The following is a 23,869-nucleotide window of genomic DNA, read 5'->3' as shown; positions in this document are numbered from 1 at the left end:
ATTCAGATGTTTGATGGTATCATAGACTTTATGATCCATGTTGGTAATGTACTAGTATGTCATTAATGATTTCAAAGTATGTTTTTTCTGTAATAAATCCGGTATTTAAAGGCAGATTGGGTTTATTTTTTTCTGTGTATACAGGTGCACGTTGCACGAGTTCAATTCACAAGAATTTTGTTTGGATCTGAAGATACCTGTTAACATGTATTGAGTATTGTATTTGACAAAAGTTGTAGAAACTGTTGCCATTTCCTTTACCAGGGATCAGCACCCATATGTTTATGCTGTACGGCAGATGTCCAGTTTGGCAACAGAGCGATTTTTGTGAGTATGGTGGTATTCACATAATTTTGAGAGATTGTCATTTTTAGCCCGCCTGTAGAAAGTACAGGCTTAGCTTATGTCATGCCTTGAGCTTTGGCATCGGCATCCAGTAACAGGGTAAGCAATGTTAAACAAAATGTCAGGAGTGGTATCAAAAAGAGTACAGCATGTAATGAGCTGAGGGTTTCAACACATATAGAGAACAATAGCACGAGGGGGATATTCCATCCTTGACTCAATGTGTGTGTATTATTATATCATAAATTACTGAAATGCTGACTTAGTGTATTGTGTATTAAACAAGCATAGTAACATGAGGGGGATATATCATCATTGGTAAGGTGTGTGGATATTAAATACTGTAAATTGTCAAATTGCTGACTTAGTGTATTGTGTATTAAACAAACACGTTAACATGAGGGGGATATATCATCATTGGTAAGGTGTGTGGATATTAAATACTGTAAATTGTCAAATTGCTGACTTAGTGTATTGTGTATTAAACAAGCACGTTAACATGAGGGGGATATACCAACATTGGTAAGGTGTGTGCATATTAAATACCGTAAATTGTCAAATTGCTGACTTAGTGTATTGTGTATTAAACAAGCACGTTAACATGAGGGGGATATACCAACATTGGTAAGGTGTGTGCATATTAAATACCGTAAATTGTCAAATTGCTGACTTAGTGTATTGTGTATTAAACAAGCACGTTAACATGAGGGGGATAAACCATCATTGGTAAGGTGTGTGCATATTAAATACCGTAAATTGTCAAATTTCTGACTTAGTGTATTGTGTATTAAACAAGCACGTTAACATGAGGGGGATAAACCATCATTGGTAAGGTGTGTGCATATTAAGTACTGTAAATTGTCAAATTGCTGACTTAGTGTATTGAGTATTAAACAAGCACAGTAACATGAGGGGAATATACCATCGTTGTTAAGGTGTATGCATATTAAATACCGTAAATTGTCAAATTGCTGACTTAGTGTATTGTGTATTAAACAAGCACGTTAACATGAGGGGGATAAACCATCATTGGTAAGGTGTATGCATATTAAATACCGTAAATTGTCAAATTCCTGACTTGGTCATGTTAGTGTATTGTATATTAGAATCAAAGTTAAACAAAATGTTAGGGGTGGTATCTCAAAAAGTACAGCATGTATTGAGCTGAAGTTTTGCATTCATGTGTCTCCTACAGATGAGCTCCTTGATAATCTTTCAACTAAATCTAAGTATATATATATATATATATATATATATATATATATATATATATATATATATATATATATATATATATATATATATATTCATGTTTCTAGAAAGGACTATCCTACATGTAAGGAAACACCTTAATTATCCCGGGAGATATGTGAGGTGCATGGCGAGGTGATCAGGTTTCCTCCTTCCTGTGAGGTGCATGGTGGGGTGATCAGGTTTCCTCATTGGTGAGGTGCATGGTGCGATCAGGTTTCCTCATTTGTGAGGTGCATGGCGAGATCAGGTTTCCTCATTTGTGAGGTGCATGGTGAGATCAGGTCTCCTCATTTGTGAGGTGCATGGCAAGGTGATCAGGTTTCCTCTCTACAGACTTCATCTCGTTTACGCTTTCCACATTAGGTTGAACTAATAAATAAAGAAATAACCCCATGGTAGGGGATACGTGTATTTGAGTACAGAATTATCTGTTCAAAGAGTTTCCTAAATTTCACATTTACATGTGACACTGAATACTGTTTTTTGATTTTCTTTTGCAGCCAGTTCTGGCTCCACAGTGACTTCCTGTACTTTTTGACACCTAAGGGGAGACAATTCAAGAAATACTGCAACCATGTTCACCAAATCTCCGCAGATATTATTAAGAAGAGAAAAGCAGAGCTGGTAATGACACTTTGAGTTAAATTTTGAGTTGTTTAAATTCTGTTTGTTTTTTTTTTTTATTATTTTTTCATTATGTTTTGTTTATGTTGTTCGTTCTTTATTTTGCTTTTTTCGGTTTGCATCACACTGACTTTCTGCAGTTTTGACAGCCAAGGGGAGACAACTCAGAGAAATCCTGTAAGAAAAGTAGATACTGACGTTTTTTCTCTTATACAGAATAGTGTGTATAAAGTGGGTATCTGACATGATTCTGAACGCCCCATAACTACCCTGTACAGTGAATTCTTCCACCCAGTAATGTAACCAAATCACGCAGAGAGGAAATACACCTGGCCAAGGAAATGAACCATCCTGGGACAATTTTCACAAACGCTCTGTCAATGAGATTTCTGATTACTTTTTCATATGCTGCCTGGGTTAAAGCGCCTGTTTTTGCAAGAAAAGTTACAAAAAAAGAGATGATTAGTTTTGTGAAAGCGATCTCTTGTGTACTTGTTACTCATCGTGTTGTAATTTTTCTGTTCAGGGCCCGATTGTTCAAAACTGGTTTAAGACTTAATACCAGATTCAGTCACAAGTCATGTGGATATTTGTTTTAGGTGACCTTTTATGAAGACAAGGCCATTCAATCAGGAGTCTTGTGAATGTCTGTTTTAGGCGATTAAGCTGTTCAGTCAGAAGTTTTGTGGATGTTTGTCTTTGGCAACCTTTGATGAAGACAAAAAGCCATTCAGTCAGAAGTCTTGTGGACATCTGTTTTAGATAACCTTTGATGAAGACAAAGCCATTCAGTCAGAAGTCTTGTGAATGTCTGTTATGAGCGACCTGTGTTGTAGACTAAGCCATTCAGTCAGAAGTTTTGTGGATGTCTGTTTTAGGCGACCTGTTATGAAGACAAAACCATTCAGTCAGAAGTTTTGTGGATGTCTGTTTTAGGCGACCTTTCATAAAGACAAAGCTATTCAGCCTGAAGTGTTGTGGATGAGGACTGCCTATAGTGTATTTGTCTGTGTTTCAGTTGACCAGTGATGAAGACAAAACCACATCCAGCCAGAAGAGGTACCTTGACTTCCTGGATATTCTGCTCACCGCTCATGACGCCTCCGGAGAGGGACTGACAGATTCTGAAATACGAGACGAGGTTGACACCTTTTTGTTTGAGGGTAAGATCACCATCTCAGCAGTGACCTATTCCAGTATAGCAGCTTTTGAGGGTTTGTTGAACTCTGGCAATCCAGTTCAAATCCAGCTCTTACTGCTTCACCTGTAGCTTCAACTGCTTCACCTGTAGCTTCAACTGCTTCACCTGTAGCTTCAACTGCTTCACCTGTCCCTACAACTGCTCCACCTGTAGCTTCAACTGCTTCTCATGTAGCCACAACTGCTTCACCTGTACTACAACTGCTCCACCTGTAACCACAACTGCTTCACCTGTAGCTTCAACTGCTTCTCCTGTCCCTACAACTGCTTCACCTGTAGCTACAACTGCTTCACCTGTAGCTACAACTGCTTCACCTGTAGCTTTAGCTGCTTCACCCGTAGCTACAACTGCTTCACCTGTAGCTACAACTGCTTCTCCTGTATTTCAACTGCTTCTCCTGTAGCTACAACTGCTTCACCTGTAGCTTCAACTGCTTCACCTGTAGCTACAACTGCTTCACCCGTAGCTACAACTGCTTCTCCTGTATTTCAACTGCTTCTCCTGTAGCTACAACTGTTTCACCTGTAGCTTCAACTGCTTCACCTGTAGCTACAACTGTTTCACCTGTAGCTACAACTGCTTCACCTGTAGCTACAACTGCTTTATCTGTAACTTCAACTGCTTCACCTGTAGCTACAACTGCTTCACCTGTAGCATCAACTGCTTCACCTGTAGCATCAACTGCTTCACCTGTAGCTACAACTGCTTCATCTGTAACTTCAGCCGCTTCACCTGAAGCTACAACTGCTTCTTCTGTATTTCAACTGCTTCACCTGTAGCTACAACTGCTTCACCTGTAGCTACAACTGCTTCACCTGTAGCTACAACTGCTTCACCTGTAGCTACAACTGCTTCACCTGTAGCTACAACTCAGGGGCCAATGGAAGGGCAATGGTTTACTCCAGGTACCAGTAAACCTGACATGATATCACGTTCCGGTATCAAGTGAAGAATTCTGGAGCACAGTGCAAACAAGTCAAATGATGAAGTAAATCCCAGGGGTTGTATCTAAATGTAGTTGTTCATTTATTTACTGATTTGATTGCTGATAATGTGATCCTGAATCTTTGACTCATATCATGATGGCCACGTTTTTGGGTTGAGGGAATCTGACTGTGCAAGGGGGAAACCACTCTCCACTACTGAGAGGTCTCTGGGTAAACGTACATGCCGAACAATCCTGCACCTATTTGGTGTGTTTCAGGTCATGACACAACCTCTAGCGCCATCTGCTGGACGTTATGTTCCCTGGCAGAGCATCCTGAACACCAGAGGAGGATACAAGAAGAGCTGGATGAGGTGCTTAAGGGGAGAGAATCTGAGGATATCCTCTGGTAAAGTTTTCATGATCGCCATGACTTCATACATCCTTTTCCCTGTATGACTGAAACCTTGTGGTGTACGATGTAATACCCAAAATATACATAAACCCATATACACAAGGTGCCAGAAGGAGTTGTTATGAAGTGGTGTTAAATTTATAGCTTGTTTAAAAAAATAATTTCTCCCTATAGTTTGGCTCTTGGTCTTCAGAAACACAATAAAAGTGATCCCTAAGTAGTAAACAGTTTTGTGAAAGAGGTCAATTTCGTCCATAACAAAGTTCCATAGTTGTCTTGATTCTAATAGTTTTGTTCAGTCACTGGCATGAACAGTCACTGATATGAACTATCACAGGCATGAACAGTCACTGATATGAGCAGTCACAGGCATGAGCAGTCAATGATATGAGCAGTCACAGGTATGAAAAATCACAGAGATGAACAATCACAGGCATGAACAATCACTGGCATGAACAGTCATAGACATGAACAATCACAGGCATGAACAATCACAAGCATGAACAACCACAGACATGAAAAATCACAGATATGAACAATCATAGGCATGAACAATCACAGGCATGAAAAATCACAAGCATGAACAAACACTGGCATGAACAGTTACAGGCATGAACACAGACATGAAAAATCACAGCATGAACAATCATGTGCATGAAAAATCACAGATATGAACAGTCACAGACATGAACAATCACAAGCATGAACAGGCAGGTATGAGCTATGACAGACCTGAACAACGAGGAATAAATGTACATGTACAATTTATCTGTTAAATTCCAGGTATAAATGAACAAATGTTCTCCACAGCACTGTCAAGTGTTTTCTTACCCACCAGGGAGGACCTGCCCAAGCTGACCTACCTGAACCTGTGTATCAAGGAGTCCCTGCGTCTGCACAGCCCCGTTCCCATGGTACAGCGTCAGACCACCCAAACCTTGACCCTGGGGAAGCACACAATACCCCCAGACACCCTCATCAATGTAGTCATCTACAACATTCACCATAACCCTTTGATCTGGGACAACAGTATGGTAATGTCATAAGCCTGGGTCCTGTAATATGGGAAGGTCTGTCAGCAACATGTAGATCGTCGTGGGTTTGCACTTGGCTTTGCCTGGTTTTCTCCCACCATAATGCTGGCCGCCGTCGTATAAGTGAAATATTCTTGAGTACGGCATAAAACAGGTGTCAAGTAAATAACTAAATTTATTTATCCGTACTCAAGAATATTTCACTTATACAATGGCGGCCAGCAGCATGGTATGAGGAAACTGGGCAGAGCCCGGGGAAAACCCACGACCATCCGCAGGTTGCTGGCAGACAAATAACTAAATAAGTCCTAACAATTGATCTTCTTTTGGAGTTTGTCTGTTGAATCATTCCTTCAGTATTTTTATAGTGTAAACACTTCAAACGTGCAATCATGAAGGTGTTTATTCCAGCATATTCTGAAGGCATTCTTCTGAAGGCATTATTATGTGTGAACTGAGAGGCTCTCAAATTGACCAACCCAACCAGTGTGGTTTGACTCTGTTTCAGGAGTACAGGCCAGATAGGTTCACTTTGGAGAATTGTGAAAAGCGGGATCCTTATGCTTTTGTGCCCTTTTCTGCAGGGCCAAGGTAAGAATTTATCTGAAAGTTTGTTTCTTAATAAAAATAGTTATGTTTCAAGCTTAGAGCTTTCATGGAAATGATTAATTTGTTCCCTTTGTGTTCCACATTTTATAAATATCCAGATACCAAATAAGGTTAGATTAGAAGATTTGAACTCATTAAAGCAAAAAAAAATTTTCTTATTTGGTTTTGAGCAGTTAGATTTTTCTTGATATTAAACAGCATTCCTAACCAAATTCATGGAGATGTTGAATACAAATGTGTAATTTCCATGGCAACCTACAGCTGTCTGTACTAATAATGAGTGCAATCTTTTGTGATGACGTCATCAAGACAAGGGCCATTTCCAATGGAGCTTTCAGATTTGATATGCTGGTTTCTTGGATGATCATTAATATTTATTTATTTATTGGATTGGTGTTTTACACCGTATTCCAAGAATATTTCTCTTATACGAAGGTCACAAGCATTATGGTGAGAGGAAACCGGGCAGAGCTCGGGGGAAACCTACGACCATCTGCAGGTTGCTGCAAGACCTTCCCACGTACAGCCAGAGAGGAAGTCAGCAGGAGTTGAACTTGAATTCACAGAGACCGCATTGGGGAGAAACTCCTGGGTCATTGCGCCGTGCTCTCATGCTAATCCCTTGATCATTAATAATGTCGTAATGTGTAAATTGGTGTCAACTTTGTTACCTCCATGGTGACTTCCTCATAATAATAATGAGTATTAAAGGTACTCATCAGTAAGACAGAGTCAACAAGATGATGTAGAAATGTATGTGTAGGCTTCGCTAAGGGACAGAGGGATTTCTTTCTTTCAGAATATTCAACTATATAAGTAAAGTCTTACCATTATAAATGTAGACTTCATAAACTTTCACACACCTGTCTGCCTGTGCGTCTGTCTGTCTGTCTGCCTGCCTGTGCGTCTGTCTGTCTGCCTATGCGTCTGTCTGTCTGCCTGTGCGTCTGTCTGTCTGTCTGTGCGTCTGCATGTGCGTCTGTCTGCCTGCCTGCCTGTGCGTCTGTCTGTCTGCCTATGCATCTGTCTGTCTGTCTGCCTATGCTCCTGTCTGCCTGCCTGTGCGTCTGTTTGCCTATGCGTCTGTCTGTCTGTGCATGTCTGTCTGCCTGTCTGTGCGTCTGTCTGTTTGTCTGTCTGTCTGTCTATGCATCTGTCTGTGCATCTGCCTGTGCATCTGCCTGTGCGTCTGCCTGTGCATCTGTCTGTCTGCCTATGCACCTGTCTGCCTGCCTGTGCGTCTGTCTGTCTGTGTGTTTGTCTGTCTGTCTGTGCATCTGTCTGTCTGCCTGTTTGTGCGTCTGTCTGTCTGTCTGTCTGTACATGTACATTCACAAGATAAAGGCCATACTGCTTTAAATTTCTTTTTCCCTTTTAAATAGAAGCTGGTAAAAAAAGAAATGACTGATTTAGTTTTGTTTTTCAGGAATTGTATAGGCCAGAATTTTGCAATGCATGAAATCAAAGTTGTGATATCCCGGATCCTGTACAGGTAGGTTAGTCTGTATGTGAGCTTCAGCCTGCTGGCACATGTACGTCACTTATACAAAGGCCGCAAGTGTTAGAGTGAAAGAGAGAGATACACATGTTGTGCTAAACCATGTACTAGTTAAGTGGTTCAATCCCTAATCAAGTCAGACCTTAGACTTTAAAATCAGAAGTCTTTGCCAGTGCTTAGCGTACTTGGTGGGATTGGCTCCCTGGATAATAGTTTATCCCAAGGTCAACCTGATATGTCAGTATGTGGTGACTGGGTATGGCATGGTGTTCCAGTGAGACAGCACTATACATGTAAATGCTTGTCAGTGGGGCCTGTTGTAAGTATACAGTAACTGGATATGGCATTAGGTCTGGTGTGCTTAGCATGGTGTTCCACTGAGGCAGCACTATAAATGCGTGACATTTGGACCTGCTGTACATATACTCTGATTGGATAAGGCATCAGGTCTGGTGTCATTAACATGGTGTTCCACTGAGGAAGCACTATAAATGCTTGACATTGGGACCTGTTGTGAGTATACAGTGGCTGGATGGTGAGCGCTCGGCTACATTGGCCCCCAGTGCCTGGATACAGCCTCAGGCCTGGTTTCCTTAGCATGGTGTTCCACTGAGGCAGCACTATAAATGCTTGGAGTTGGGACCTGTTGTAAGAATACAGTGACTGGATATGGCCACTCGGCCACAGTAGCCCCTGTTCCTGGATAGAGTCTCAGGTCTGGTGTCATTAGCATGGTGTTCTATAAATGCTTGACATCGGGGCCTGTTGTTACTGTACATGGTTTACCCCTTGTCAGTACACACTGATTGCATACTGCCACTGTACGAAGTGAAATGGCTTTGAAGAAAAATTGGTTTGGTTTCCACTGAGCTGCTTGGTTTGCACTGAGCTGCTTGGTTTGCACTAAGCTGATTGGTTTCCACTGAGCTGCATGGTTTCCACTGAGCTACTGGGTTTCCACAGAGCTGCTTGGTTTCCACTGAGCTACATGGTTTCCACTGAGCTGCTGGGTTTCCAATGAGATGCTTGGCTTCCTTGGAGCTAGATGGTTTCCACTGAGCCGCTTGGCTTCCATGGAGCTACATGGTTTCCACTGAGCTGCTTGGTTTTCACTGAGCTACATGGTTTCCACTGAGCTGCATGGTTTCCACTGGGTTTCCACTGAGCTACATGGTTTCCACTGAGCTACATGGTTTCCACTGAGCTGCTTGGTTTCCACAGAGCTGCATGGTTTCCTCTGAGCTGCTTGGTTTCCACAGAGCTCAGCCTGGTTTCCACTTAGCTACTGTTTTCCACCGAGCACAGTCTGGTTTCCTCTCCTTAATGGACACATGGTGAAAATTTAAGTTTCATGCCAATAATTTCAAAACAAAATCCAGGTGTAAGAATAATGAACAGTGTTGAAAAATTAAGTATCTTTTATTTTACACCTGTAAAACTTGGATGTTATCCATGTTACCCTTTGTATTCAGGTTTAACTTGGAACTTGATCCAAATCACAAGGTGGAAAAGGTGATTGAACTGGTCATGAGGAGCAAGAATGGGATCTGGGTCAAGGCCAAACCCAGGTCAAGGTGAAAGGTCAGAGTTCAGACACGTACGCACAGGGCTACATGTAGTTGATTCATGTAGACGTATATTTTAGATACATGTATGTATATTTTAACAGATGATAATGATAAAGGTAAATATCAAGTGTTATTGCTCTAAAACTGATCAGCATATTGTTAATAAAAAAAACATAGGGAAGATTTCATCCCCATAATTTCAGTGATGAATTTTATCTACTTACTTGTGTGAGTTTTTTTTTTTTAAATTAACTTTGATGTTCATTGATTGTGATTTGTTTTTATTAAGTATGATGGTAGTAAATGATGATTTTGTGTTTTAGAAATACAAATATGTACTTAACCCTACAACTTGAACAACGTGTACAAATGGTTTATGTTTTCTATACCTATTGGTAACATTTATGTACTATATAATAGTATTTTAATGACCTCTGTGATATGAACGATTTTAACCTGCTCAAATGATATTTCGATTGTTTTGTGCCATGTTTGAGCTAATTATGAAAGTGCTAAGCCAAGGCATGCTTACATGACGAAAATTTTGTTTGTAACATTTTTTTTGACCTTTTTTTGGTGCTTGCTTAAAATTATGTATATAGTTTTACATAAAATGAGCAACATTGCACCCTTGCCAGAAATATGCGTTGTGTACTTGTTAAGCAGTTGTCTCCCCTGTAAAGGAAGCATCATACGAGTGACATAGGATACTACTATTTGGAGGTCCAGGGAGCAAGACTTTGCATGGGTGGTAAGATGTGCAACTGACTGTCAACCACACACATGGCCGTAAAACTGACGTAATAAGGCCAGCATGAACTATGCCGCCAGCATTTATTACAAAGAAAGTGTCGCGAAAAAAAAGTTTCAAATTCAGGTTGTTTGTGGCATCCACATCATATAAATTCGTTTTAGAAACACTGTTAATAAATTCAAGTATTCTATCCCCTTCAAAGTTTACTCATTTGTTAAATTAACAACCTATTTGATTTTTTGTCACAGTACTATTTCTCAATGATATACATGCATTCACTTTTGAAAAATCAGACAATACATTTATGGCATTTTTAGGCGTCCCTGTCGTCAGTCAAAGTATTAGATTTATATCTACCTGGGTTTGCTTGTGGTAATGTTTTTATGGCACTGTGGTTACGATTGCGATTTAATGTTGTTTTTGTGAAGTAATGTGTTACGATGTGTTTGTTTGTGAATTGGGTTTGTATAGTGCGCAGTAAAGCCTGATAATAACTTGGGATTAAGATAGACTTACCTTATGACCGGAGTTAACCAAATATGACTTTACCCATTTATATTACAAATTATTTATGGTGGGGAAAAAAGCACATTTCTAAAGAAAAATTTTATATTCTATATTTATGCTTTTAATAATTTTTAAGTGGTTGACGTGTAGCAGTGCGTATACATGTACACAAGTAAAGTGTCGTGTGTGTTTTTGTGTTGTTTTGGGTTTTGGTTTTCTTCGTTTTTCACGGTGCTTTGATGTAAAGTTGGATGTTATAGATATATTAATATGATTAATTGTTAGTCATATTGTGAGTAAATTGTTGTGATATTTATTCGAGATGAAATAAAGTGAGTACAAATGCATTGCTCTTACTCCGTGCATATCATTTAAAAATTCGCATAGGAGCTCAAACAGTGTCTGTCTATTTGTGGATGCGTATACTTCTTACCGTGCATGTGTCCTCCATCCTATCGCTTGACATCATTGCCACCACTACCAAATTAGGTACAGATTTGAAGAACGCCATGGTCACTTAGCAGAAAGGGTGAGGCAGGAAGCAGTGTTAGAAAACTCTGTCACAACCTTTATCTCTTTATATTCATTCATTCTGTTGCACAGAAGTATGCACAAGATGGTTCTATGGAGCCGTGAAAGTGACATTATGGTAAAAACAAGTTTGGGAGAGAAAAACAAAATGACGTGGTGAAAAAAAAAATTTCGAGGAGAAAATCTTATTTTAAACCCCTTGGTGGAAAGGTCGAGGCCACGACTTCATTCGCCAATCAGATGGCGTTTGCCATCAAACAGCACATCCGCAGCAAGGAGTATGGTGTATGTGTCGACCCCAGCTGACGTCATTGTCCAAGTCAACAACTAGTATCAGGAAACAGTTTACTTCAGAACGAACCCATAAGATGGAAGAGAGCGGTTAAACAGTAGATCTGATTTTCCAGCCGATCTCCCTAAATTCAGATCTATAGTAGCCTCTCTATACTGGCCTCTAGCTAAACAGTCATGAAGAGAAGTATATAAAACTCGCAGTCCGTAGAACTACTCCTCATGCATTCAGTTGCCGCAATGAGTCTATACATCCGGGTACTTTGTGGTTTATCGCATTGAACTGAAACTTCAATTTCATTTTCGAAATTTTTCAACAAAGATGTACCTCTGAGTTTGAAAGTTTTCCGGAGTAGTTTGTCATTATATAACAACAAAAATTAATCATACAGCTGCTAGGCCTATTTCACACATCCAATATTCAAGGATCTGTTTCAAGAGATTAAGAAAAGCTGTATCAAATTGATAAATAAACCTGTTATACTTCAGTGCCAAAGTGCCAAAAACTTAAAGCCAGGCGGTTACCTTTAGGGGCTTCCTTCAATGCAGATTAGCTCTATAGGTGTATAAAAATTAAAATTGTCAGAAGATAATGTAACTTGTGAGCTTAGTTAGATGTAGAACAATGCCCAGTATTGGATGATAGACTCTGACAAGCAAATTGTATTTCAAAACTGTGACCAGCTTTTAAGTGCGATTTATGTATTTTATGTAATGGAGAAAGTACGAGTAACGGTACTTTTGTTAAGTGCTTTCTCCCTCTTAAACGATACAGTCAAGAACAATATCCATCTACCCGCGTGACTTTCTACACAACTCAAGTGATAGGGGAGTAACCATTTGACAAAAATTGTCCTATTTTTTGTAGCGAATTTGGACTATATGTATCTGCAGGACTGAAAAGTTTATTACCGTCCTTTATGTAACACGTCCGTGAATTTATAACTAGTTGCGTTATACATGCCGGCCCGGTTCAATTGTGTCGGATATCTGCGTGGATGTTTTTTTGATCTTTGAACACATTCGCTGGTTGAACAGGTCAGCATCGCTGTAAACATGCTATGGCACTTGCATGGCAAAGGTCGTAATTTGCATGGGTGTATTATACATGATTGGGGTGGCGCTGTGAGAGACGGCTTTATTTCACCAGGTATTGCTGATTTTCGTGTCTGTGTACACCAAGTTCTCTGTCGCACTGTACATTCCAGAGTAAGAATGTACAGTATCTGTAGCTTCCTTAAAAAGAAACTACAGCTTAACAATAGGGTAACGTCACAACAATCGTTTGAAGGGAAATAATGCAGATTATAAATTAAGAGATATATGTAATTAAGTCCAATGAAATTATCTGTGAAACTAATTTAGTTTGTGAAACCACCTTTTAAGTTTGAAAAGGTTTTTGCATATTTGGCGATTGCTTTTCGATAGAAATTTTCAGAAATTAGATTGTGAGTGATTAAACAGTTAATACTCTACACCTCTGAATATTCTTGAGATATGTGTACAATAATATGCTGTATATTGTTATTAAAAGCAAATTTGGGGGGATAGTGGTACTAAGTATGCACAGTTTGATTATAACTCATCTGTCTGGGTTTAAAAATACCGTTTATTATATTCGGCTTTTAAATTAAGACTTCGTTTCACAGGAAACATCAGTGGTTAAAAAGTAAATCTCAGAGAAGGGGACATTGCTAAAATAAAGATCAAGGTGAAGGTTTAGATGGGCATGGGTCAAGTGGTTGTCAGTACACGGTTTTTTTACAGGTTTTCAGTACATATAACTATTTTTCTACTTACCGTGCACTTGTGATAAGCTGTTGTTATTTTTGTGGTGTGTTATTGAAACACAGTTGATCTCAGATCACATTTTGCACAAAGTTATAGGAATCTATTAACTTGTTCAATTCCAATTGTTTAGTGCTTTCATCGCGTGTGTGTTCAGAAGTTTGAGATTATGTATACATTTTTAGTTTTAAATGTTGACAAGTGTGGTGGTTTGGATTTGACCGTTTGTTGATGCAACATCGGTAATGGAAAGTCTGCGAACAACCTGCAGATGGCCGCGGGTTTCCCCTGGGCTCTTTTCGGTTTCATCCCACCATAATGCTAGCCGTCGTTGTATAGGTGAAATATTCCTAAGCAGGGCGTAAAACAAACAGACAAATTGGCAAGTGTGAATATTTTTTGTAAACCAGCAGATGTTTTGTCAAGATGCTGAGAGTGTTTTGGTGTTTGTAACACGTATATGTATATATAGTAGGCCTACCACACTTAAAGATATAATTTGTTAATTTTAACAGAAAATCTGTTGTCTGATTGATTGTAGAGTATGCTCCGTTATAACTGTGGCATAATACTGAATTATATTTAATATCCTGTTAGCCTAATGCATGTACAATTTTTGTGTTGAAAGCATGTGAGCTATATTTATATATAACAGAATAAGCAATAGCAGAATACATTCTAGCATCACTCAGACAAGACTTTCTGTTAAATTAAACATAGGTTTTTAGCGTATAAACACGAAAAGGGAGTTATCTGATACAGTAGCCATTAGGTGTGTGTGGTTTGGTCGCTCTCATAGACGTAAAATAATCCTGTGAGGCCAGGCGTGAGGTAGAAATCCAACAAACAGCTATACATATAAGTATAAATGTGTTTGTCCGGTTCATTGAAATTGTAACATATATATTTAATTGCTATCGTGATGCTATACTCCATAAACATTATCATGTTCGTAAACCATGTAGATATATGGATAAAGACTGTCACCGGTTACATGCTTCAGTCTTGTGATTGAATGTCGCTCAAAGAGGTTGTATATTATTAATTATTATGTTATAGGAATACTCACGATTCGAGAATAAATATAGGCCTGTGCGGTCATGAGTGTGAGTAGACAATGACCTGATGAACCTGCGGAAAATGCAGAGTTAATTTTAGACCGACACATTCATAAAAAGAGATGAAATCTCTCAGTGTGTGTATCTCGCCATTGCCCTGGTCGTTGCATGTACAGGGGATTTTGTATTTCTCCGCTCTCTTTGGGCCTTCGCGACAATAAATGATGCGCTTGTGGCCGTTTGTCTAGTACTCCTTGAAGACGATATGTCTGCCACCAATATGGTGAGCATATCTGTGTTTGTACCTTATATGTGGCAAACCCCGGTTTCGTCTACCAATAAAACTGACCGCCATCGTACTCTCAAAAAAAAATCTGTTAATTTTAACAGAAAGTCGTCTGAGTGATGCTAAAATGTATTTTGCCATTGCAGCAGATTGTTCTGTTTGGATATAACGCACACATTATATTAACCGAACAGGCTAACATGATATTCCGTTGAATATATTTATTTATTTGATTGGTGTTTTACGCCGTACTCAAGAATATTTCACTTATACGACGGCGGCCAGCATTATGGTGGGTGGAAACCGGGCAGAGCCGGGGGAAACCCACGACCATCCGCAGGTTGCTGCGAGACCTTCCCACTTACGGCCGGAGAGGAAGCCAGCATGAGCTGGACTTGAACTCACAGCGACCGCATTGGTGAGAGGCTCCTGGGTCATTACGCTGCGCTAGCGCGCTAACCATCTGAGCCACGGAGGCCCCCGTTGAATATAACACGGTATTAGGTATAACAGATTGCAATCTCGTACTACTGAGGCAACAGAATTTCTGTTAAAATAAACAGATCAATGTTTTGAGCGTATAAGTGAAATATTCTTGAGTAGGACGTTAATCAACGATCAAATCAATAAACCAATGAATCAATCAAAGACAAGGGCACACTACAGGTAGTGGTTCAGGCACATGAGGTCTCAGGAAAGAAAATTCACAAGAGTGTCCTGCTTCCAGTTTTCTCGAGACCTTATGTACACTCAAAAAAATTAATCTGTTAATTTTAACAGAAAGTCTGTTGCCTGAATGATGATAGAATGTGTTCTGTTATTATGACATATTATGTCATATTCAACATAATATCCGGTTCGTCTAATAGAACCTTTTGTGTTGATTTAATAGAACAATTAACATGCAATACTCTCTAGCGTCACTCAGACAACATAATTTCTGTTAAAATTAACAGATTGATTTTTTGAGTGTAGTGGCAAGCACAGTGTAGTGGGCAACGATCGAACCGCCGCGTGCGTCGTCTTACTGCCTGAGTAGAGGTCACCTGTCTTCCACCAAAGTAACGTAAATACGAATCTTGTTGTGTGGGTAAAAATGTTTGCGTCACACGTAGGAAAGTTCTTAAGTTAATTATCAAATGTCCGTGGTTTACTCCAGTTCCCTCTTCCAATCCAAAGCCGACGTTTTAGTAAATGCTCCTGTGTCTCCCACTAATCACTCCAGTTAAATCAATCATGGCTGTGTTGTCATATTTTCACATACACCCTCAAGCAAAATAACGGCTTTTGTCCAAAACATTGTAGCAATTAGCTGGAAACACCATAGTTAACTTGAGCTACTAACAACCAATCAAACAAGAAAAGCACGTTGGGATAACAATTCTTCCTCACTGACGACGCCAGGCGAAAATATGCCTAAAGCAAATTAAATCGTTCATGCATTGTCTGCTTTCAAAACGTAATACAAGTCCTTGGATTCTTTTGGAGAATATTTTAATCCAGTGCAAATCAAAATGACTCAAAAAACAGTACACTGCTTAATCTGTTGATATTTTCCGCAGGAATAACCTTGGAATGACCTTGAGGCTGCAAGTCTAGTCACAGACGATCTGAGGACAGCAGTTTTCCGACGTTACCGGGTTTCTGTCAGGCGAGTAAACTTCCCGACATCCGGGTCCATATCCCATGGGCGGGCACCTGTATAACAGTTAAAATATCAAATCGGCATTTAAATATTGTCTGTCTTTCCCGCAATGACTGTCGTAAATACAGCGGAATGCCAGATCGGCTACATTTGACATAAAACTAACGCATAGCATCTGTAAAGGAAGCAGATTCGCAATGAACACACTTCAAGCTATCCGGAAATGTACAATATCTCCAGATTTGCTTTTGTTATCAGGGGTATATTTTGGACCTGTTGAAGAAAATCGTTACCTTGAATGTGCGCTGAGAAAATCGATGTCCGTAAATGATGCACTGCGCATGTGGAAACGGAGATTTTCGACTAAAATTATTGTCTGACTCCTTGTGACAACAGAATCCCTTTTTTCCCTTGCGTACAACGGGTCATGTATGCACAAACAAAAGCTTATACGGTCAGTTCCATTTCCAAGTTTCAAGTGTCACAATGACTGGCGTAATTAGAAGAGTCGAAGCTTACTGAATTGTGTGTAATAGGCGACAATAGGTTACAATGCTTTCAAGCTTGTCTGCGTGGGCTTGTGTGTCCATCAGCGAATACGCCGCGGTCATGCGCACTAGAAACAGTTGATATACCGACATGCGCCCTTGGACTGTCATGGAATCATTCCCAACTTAACACGATAGTTACTTACATGGATACACATCCCATGGCCACGTCCCCATTGGAATACCGTTCACAAGTACAGTGCATCTGACAATTGAAATCCCAGGCTGCACCGACAGGGTAAAATTTTCCGCCTTCTTGAAAATAACATCCTGAAAATAAATTTAATGGTATATATGAATCCAAACCATCGATACGGGTTACGTATTTGTCATACAGAGATACACATACAGAACAGGATTGTAAGTCACACAGAGATACACATACAGAACAAAACTGTCAGTCACGCAGAGATACACACAGAACAGAACTGCCAGTCACACAGAGATACACACACAGAGAACAGGATTGTCGGTCACACAGAGATACACGCGAAGAACAGGGTTGTCGGTCACACAGAGATACACACGCAGAACAGGATTGTCGGTCACACAGAGATACAAATACAGAACAGGATTGTCAGTCACACAGAGATACATACGCAGAACAGGATTGTCGGTCACACAGAGATACAAATACAGAACAGGATTGTCAGTCACACAGAGATACATACGCAGAACAGGACTGTCGGTCACACAGAGATACACACGCAGAACAGGATTGTCGGTCACACAGAGATACAAATACAGAACAGGATTGTCAGTCACAGAGATACATACGCAGAACAGGATTATCGGTCACACAGAGATAAAAGCGCAGAACAGGATTGTCGGTCACACACAGATACATACGCAGAACAGGATTGTCGGTCACACAGAGATACACACGCAGAACAGGATTGTCGGTCACACAGAGATACAAATACAGAACAGGATTGTCAGTCACACAGAGATAAAAGCGCAGAACAGGATTGTCGGTCACACAGAGATACACACACGGAACAGGATTGTCGTTCACACAGAGATACATACGCAGAACAGGATTGTCGGTTACACAGAGATACACACGCAGAACAGGATTGTCGGTCACACAGAGATACAAATGCAGAACAGGATTGTCAGTCACACAGAGATACATACGCAGAACAGGACTGTCGGTCACACAGAGATACACACGCAGAACAGGATTGTCGGTCACACAGAGATACAAATACAGAACAGGATTGTCAGTCACAGAGATACATACGCAGAACAGGATTGTCGGTCACACAGAGATACACACGCAGAACAGGATTGTCGGTCACACAGAGATACACACGCGGAACAGGATTGTCGGTCACACAAAGATAAAAACGCAGAACAGGATTGTCGGTCACACAGAGATACACCCACAGAACAGGATTGTCGGTCACGCAGAGATACACACGCGGAACAGGATTGTCGGTCACACAGAGATACACACGCGGAACAGGATTGTCGGTCACACAGAGATACATACGCAGAACAGGATTGTCGGTCACACAAAGGTAAAAACGCAGAACAAGATTGTTGGTCACACAGAGATACACGCGAAGAACAGGGTTGTCGGTCACACAGAGATACACACACAGAATAGGATTGTCGGTCACACAGAGATACAAATACAGAACAGGATTGTCAGTCACACAGATACATACGCAGAACAGGATTGTCGGTCACACAAAGATAAAAACGCAGAACAGGATTGTCGGTCACACAGAGATACAAATACAGAACAGGATTGTCAGTCACACAGAGATACATACGCAGAACAGGATTGTCGGTCACACAGAGATACACACGCAGAACAGGATTGTCGGTCACACAGAGATACACATACAGAACAGGATTGTCAGTCACACAGAGATAGATACACGGAACAGGATTGCCAGTCACAGAGATACACAAACAAAACAGGACTGTCATTCACACAGAGATACACATAAAGAACAGGACTGTCAGTTACACAGAAATACACACACAGAACAGGACTGTCAGTTACACAGGGATACACACATAGAACAGGACTGTCAGTCACACAGAGATACGCACACAGGACAGGATAACCAGTCACACAGTGATACACATACAAAACAGGACTATCAGTCACACAGAGATACACATACACAACAGGACTATCAGTCACACCGAGATACACGTACAAAAAAAACTGTCAGTCACACAGAGATACACATACAGAGAACAGGACTGTCATTCACACCGAGATACACGTACAAAATAAAAGTGTCAGTCACACAGAGATACACACACAGAACAGGATTGTCAGTCACAGAGAGATAAATGCACAGAACAGGATTGTCAGTCAAGCAGAGATACACACACATAACAGAATAGCCAGTCACACAGAGATACACATACAGAACAAAACTGTCAGTCACACAGAGAAAGAAATACAGAACTGGATTGTTATTTACACCGAGATACACATACAGAATAGGATTGACAGTCACACAGAGATACACACACAGAACAGGATTATTAGTCGTGCAGAGATAGAGACACAGAACAGGACTGTCAGTCACACGGAGATACACATACAGAACAAGATTGCCAGTCACACAGAGATACACTTACAAAACAGGATTGTCAGTCAAACAGGGATACACATACAGAACAGAACTGTCATTCACACATATAGATACACACACAGAACAGGATTATCAGTCATACAGAGATACGCATACAGAACAGGATTGTCAGTCCTACAGAGATACAAATACAGGACAGGATTGTCAGTCAAAAAGAGATACACACACAGAACAGGACTGTCAGTCACACAATGATACACACACAGAACAGGATTGTCAGTCACACAGAGATACACACACAGAACAGGACTGTCAGTCACACAGAGACAGATACACAGAAGAGGATTTCCAGTTACACAGAGATACACATACAGAAGAGGACTGTCATTGACACAGGACAGGATAACCAGTCACACAGGGATACACATACAAAACAGGACTATCAGCCACACAGAGATACACATACACAACAGGACTGTCAGTCACACAGAGATACGTACAGAACAGGACTGTCATTCACACAGAGATACACGTACAAAATAGAACTGTCAGTCACACAGAGATACACACACAGAACAGTACTGACAGTCACTAAGAGATACAAACATAAAACAGGGACTGTCAGTAACACAGAGATACACATACAGAACAGGATAGCCAGTCACACAGAGATACACGTATAAAGCAGCACTGTCAGTCACACGGGGATACACATACAGAACAGGATTGCCAGTCACACAGAGATACACGTACAGAACTGGATTGTCAGTCACACAGAGATACACATACAGAACAGGACTGTCATTTACACCGAGATACACATACGGAACAGGATTGTCAGTCACACAGAGATACACACACAGAACAGGATTATTAGTCGTGCAGAGATAGAGACACAGAACAGGACTGTCAGTCACACGGAGATACACATACAGAACAAGATTGCCAGTCACACAGAGATACACTTACAAAACAGGATTGTCAGTCAAACAGGGATACACATACAGAACAGAACTGTCATTCACACAGAGATACACATACAGAACAATATTTTCGGTAAAACAAAGATACACATACAGAACAGGATTGCCAGTCACACAGAGATACACATACAGAACACGATGTCAGTCACACAGAGATACTTACATAGAGAACAGGATTGTCACTCACACACAGATACACACACAGAACAGGACCCTCAGTCACAGAGATAGATACACAGAACAGGACTGTTAATCAAACAGAGATACACGCACAGAACAGGACTGTCAATCACACGGAGATACGTACAGAACAGGACTTTTAGTCACACACAGATACACACACAGAACAGGATTGTCAGTCACACAAAGATACACACACAGAACAGGATTGTCAGTCACACAGAGATACTTACATAGAGAACAGGATTGGCTGTCACACAAAGACACACACACAGAACAGGACTGGCAGTCACACAGAGATACACACACCGAAGAGGACCGTCAGTCACACCGAGATACACATACAGAACAGGATAGCCAGTCACACGGAGACACACATATAGAACAGGACTGTCAGTCACAGTGAGATACACATTCAGAACAGGACTGTCAGTCACACAGAGATACACATACAGAACAGGACTGTCAGTCACACAGAGATACACGTACAGAACAGGACTGGCAGTCACACAGAGATACACATACACAACAGGACTGTCAGTCACACAGAGATACATGCACAGAACAGGATTTTCAGTCCCACAGAGATAAACGTACAGAACAGGACTGTCGGTCAAATAGAGATATACATGCACAATAGGATTGACAGTCACACATATAGATACACGTACAGAAAAGGACAGCCGAAAGATACATACAGTTGGGGATTTTGTGTAAGTATATAAGTAATTGGATTCTGTCAACTGCTGGTTGAACAAGTACACCACGAAAAATGGTAACTACCATAACAAAATTAAAATGAAACTAAAAACTTTAAACTTTGAATAATATGGTGCAGTCCGGTTTTGGTCGAGGCTAAGACGTCTTACCTTGAATGTGGAATCTTTGGGATTCCACAACAACCACATGAGAGGCCGTCACAGCTACCAAGACAGCTAGCACAAAGAACTTCATAGCGACGTCGATCTGAAGCAAAAACAACAATTTGAGAATCGATAAAGGTCTACTCCCGTTCCCAGAAAAACTGAATTTTGTAAGCCGTGTACGCAAAACTCACAAGATGATAAAAAAGTCTTAAAACGAAGCAACTCAACTGTTCTTAATAACTAATACGCTAAAAACGCTAAGATTCTACAAATATTTTTTTCTGATTGCATATTCCACAGAGATTAGGCTTTTAATCTATTATAAGGGTATTTCGCGGCCTATAAAAATACAACATAGAAGCAGAAATAAAAAAAACTTTTGCAAATGTGGCATAATTTGTGAGATTCATCTTTAAATAGCCCCAATGAACAAAAACAAATTTTTTACAAAACTTCTATCATATACCCTTTTCAATTAATGGCATTCGTGAAAAAAATACAGTATAAATCCTTGAGAGTTGATTGAACCCTGAAAACAAAAATTCCAACTTACCCGATTTGTAAACTCTCTATACGTGACCACTGTTGACACTGTTTTTCTTATGTGAATCCGGGTTAGGAAAGCTAGCCCTGTTATAAATAAAGGTCTGTTGAGTATTTCGAATTAAATTATAACAATTACATGGTTCATCAGCCATTGATAAACTTGTGATTGGTCTGTTTTGCTGATTATCGAAATGTCATTGCTTGCTAGTGTGCATGTTATCACGGTCGTTGCACAAGATTTACCCAACCTTATATCCAACCTTTCCTTTACGTACAAGTGTTTTTAAATGGTTAAGTCTTTTTTCATTTATTTTTTTTCTTTTATTTATTTATTATTTTATTTATTCATGTATTTGCTCGTTTGTTCTTTATTTATTTATTTATTTATTTATTTATTTATTTATTTTTCAGTTTATGTTTTATTTTCACACACACAAAATAGTCCATCATTCAAGTTCAACTTACAATACATTCTGCAATGAAAATTATTACTAAATAGACTAGAGCCGATTTTTTCATGTTTTACAAAAGTGTTGTGCTTCTTGATCTTAATTCCAACTGACTTACATGTTCTTCTGTTTTTGCCACGTTTCAATAGTACGGCAGTTACATGTCCATTATTCTGACGGCTCAAACCAGTGAGCGTTTTGCTAGTCTTGTTTGTCGTTTGTTAACTTTCCAATGGTATTTCGCCTTTTTAGAAGTCCGACTGTGATAACCCCTACAGTTCCCAGCTTAATTTCCCCCAGATTATAGAGTTAATGGCTATGAATTATATGAGCCACCACTTTAGCAACGTTTCAGAACAAACCTTTTACAAATCCCAACATTTCCACAGATCTGTGTCGTTCTACATCCCACACCTATCACATTATCCCCTAATGGCGACTATCGCTTCACCACACAGTTATACTCTCGCAATTTAGTGGAGCATTTAAGTGATAAATAGAAGGTGAACGAGATATGAAATGGCGAAAAGGTGGTGGGGGAGGGGGGAGTGTATACGTAACCCTCTATTTATTTATCTGATTGTTGCTTAACGTCTTTCTGGGGGCTTTTTCTCTCTCTCATAAACAATTCACTGTAAGCGCATTCGTCATATGGACCAAGGATTATGGAAAAAACAAACAGGGGAGAAGTAACTTTGTCACAAGTCACAAAACATAAAGCCAAATCTCCTTACCCTTTTGTTTTTGTTTGGAAAATATTTTTATTTACCAGAGTTTAGGACATATAATGGTGACTGTATCGTTGACATGTAAAAATGAGAAAATGGCTAAATGCAAACTAGCAGTACATTATATTACCGGATGAACAAACTATTCCAGCATAATCCTCAAATCATCGTGGTCATTTATATTGACAAAAGGATTAAACTTGACATATCGTCCAAAGAACAAATCTCGACCGTGTGTAAAATACAGGTGCGCCATTTTGACTTATTGCTCTACAATAGTTTTGAACAGATAAACAACGTTAATGTGTTTTCCGTGGTACATAAGCATAGCACGTCGATTGTGTATGGCAAACCGTTGAGACTACTTACAATGCTTATAAAAAAAACAGTTAGTGTTGTCTTTCTTATAAGCTTATCCAAATATAACAAGTGCTTCAAAATCGGAATCATTCACAGTCATGGCAGATGCAGACTAACCCCCTTCGCAAAATTGACCCAAGATACTCATGTACTGGTTCCAGGTCTCTACAACTGAAAAATAGATGAACTGTATTTCACACAAGTGTGTATCAGCTATTCCACATTTAACCATTCTCTCTTTCGTAAAGATAACATTATGTAGTAATTTAAAGTATGTTGTCTAATATGTACGTTTCAAAGCAGACAGCGGGA

General features: G+C 39.9%; 2 protein-coding genes across 2 annotated transcripts in view; one reads left to right on the top strand and one right to left on the bottom strand.

Moving 5' to 3' along the window:
* LOC135476129 (ultra-long-chain fatty acid omega-hydroxylase-like) overlaps positions 1-9,560 on the top strand; it is a 17,464-nt gene extending 7,904 nt beyond the window's left edge. The window contains exons 6-13 of the mRNA XM_064756041.1: positions 265-327; positions 2,100-2,223; positions 3,242-3,386; positions 4,629-4,758; positions 5,603-5,798; positions 6,307-6,389; positions 7,834-7,899; positions 9,378-9,560. Of these exons, the coding sequence (XP_064612111.1) occupies positions 265-327; positions 2,100-2,223; positions 3,242-3,386; positions 4,629-4,758; positions 5,603-5,798; positions 6,307-6,389; positions 7,834-7,899; positions 9,378-9,483 (913 nt within the window). The 3' untranslated portion in view covers positions 9,484-9,560. The remainder of the gene's footprint in view (positions 1-264; positions 328-2,099; positions 2,224-3,241; positions 3,387-4,628; positions 4,759-5,602; positions 5,799-6,306; positions 6,390-7,833; positions 7,900-9,377) is intronic.
* Positions 9,561-16,165: 6,605 nt separating this feature from the next.
* LOC135477181 (uncharacterized) lies at positions 16,166-22,634 on the bottom strand. The gene is made up of 5 exons (XM_064757337.1): positions 22,588-22,634; positions 22,028-22,104; positions 21,478-21,574; positions 17,028-17,151; positions 16,166-16,386 (listed from the first exon to the last, which is right to left on the bottom strand). Exons 3-5 carry the CDS (start codon positions 21,560-21,562, stop codon positions 16,284-16,286), a joined length of 312 nt encoding a protein of 103 aa, XP_064613407.1. The 5' UTR covers positions 21,563-21,574; positions 22,028-22,104; positions 22,588-22,634; the 3' UTR covers positions 16,166-16,283.
* Positions 22,635-23,869: the final 1,235 nt, after the last annotated feature.

This window comes from Liolophura sinensis, chromosome 10, assembly GCF_032854445.1.
Source record: "Liolophura sinensis isolate JHLJ2023 chromosome 10, CUHK_Ljap_v2, whole genome shotgun sequence".
NCBI lineage: Eukaryota > Metazoa > Mollusca > Polyplacophora > Chitonida > Chitonidae > Liolophura > Liolophura sinensis.
This window is presented reverse-complemented; position numbering and strand designations above follow the sequence as displayed.

Excerpts from the sequence above, each read along its gene's own strand:
- LOC135477181 (XM_064757337.1), bottom strand. The coding sequence starts at position 21,562 with ATGAAGTTCTTTGTGCTAGCTGTCTTGGTAGCTGTGACGGCCTCTCAT. Across the intron at positions 17,152-21,477 it reads CCAAAGATTCCACATTCAAG|GATGTTATTTTCAAGAAGGC; the intron begins GTAAGACGTCTT and ends ATTTATTTTCAG. Across the intron at positions 16,387-17,027 it reads GCCATGGGATGTGTATCCAT|GTGCCCGCCCATGGGATATG; the intron begins GTAAGTAACTAT and ends ACTGTTATACAG.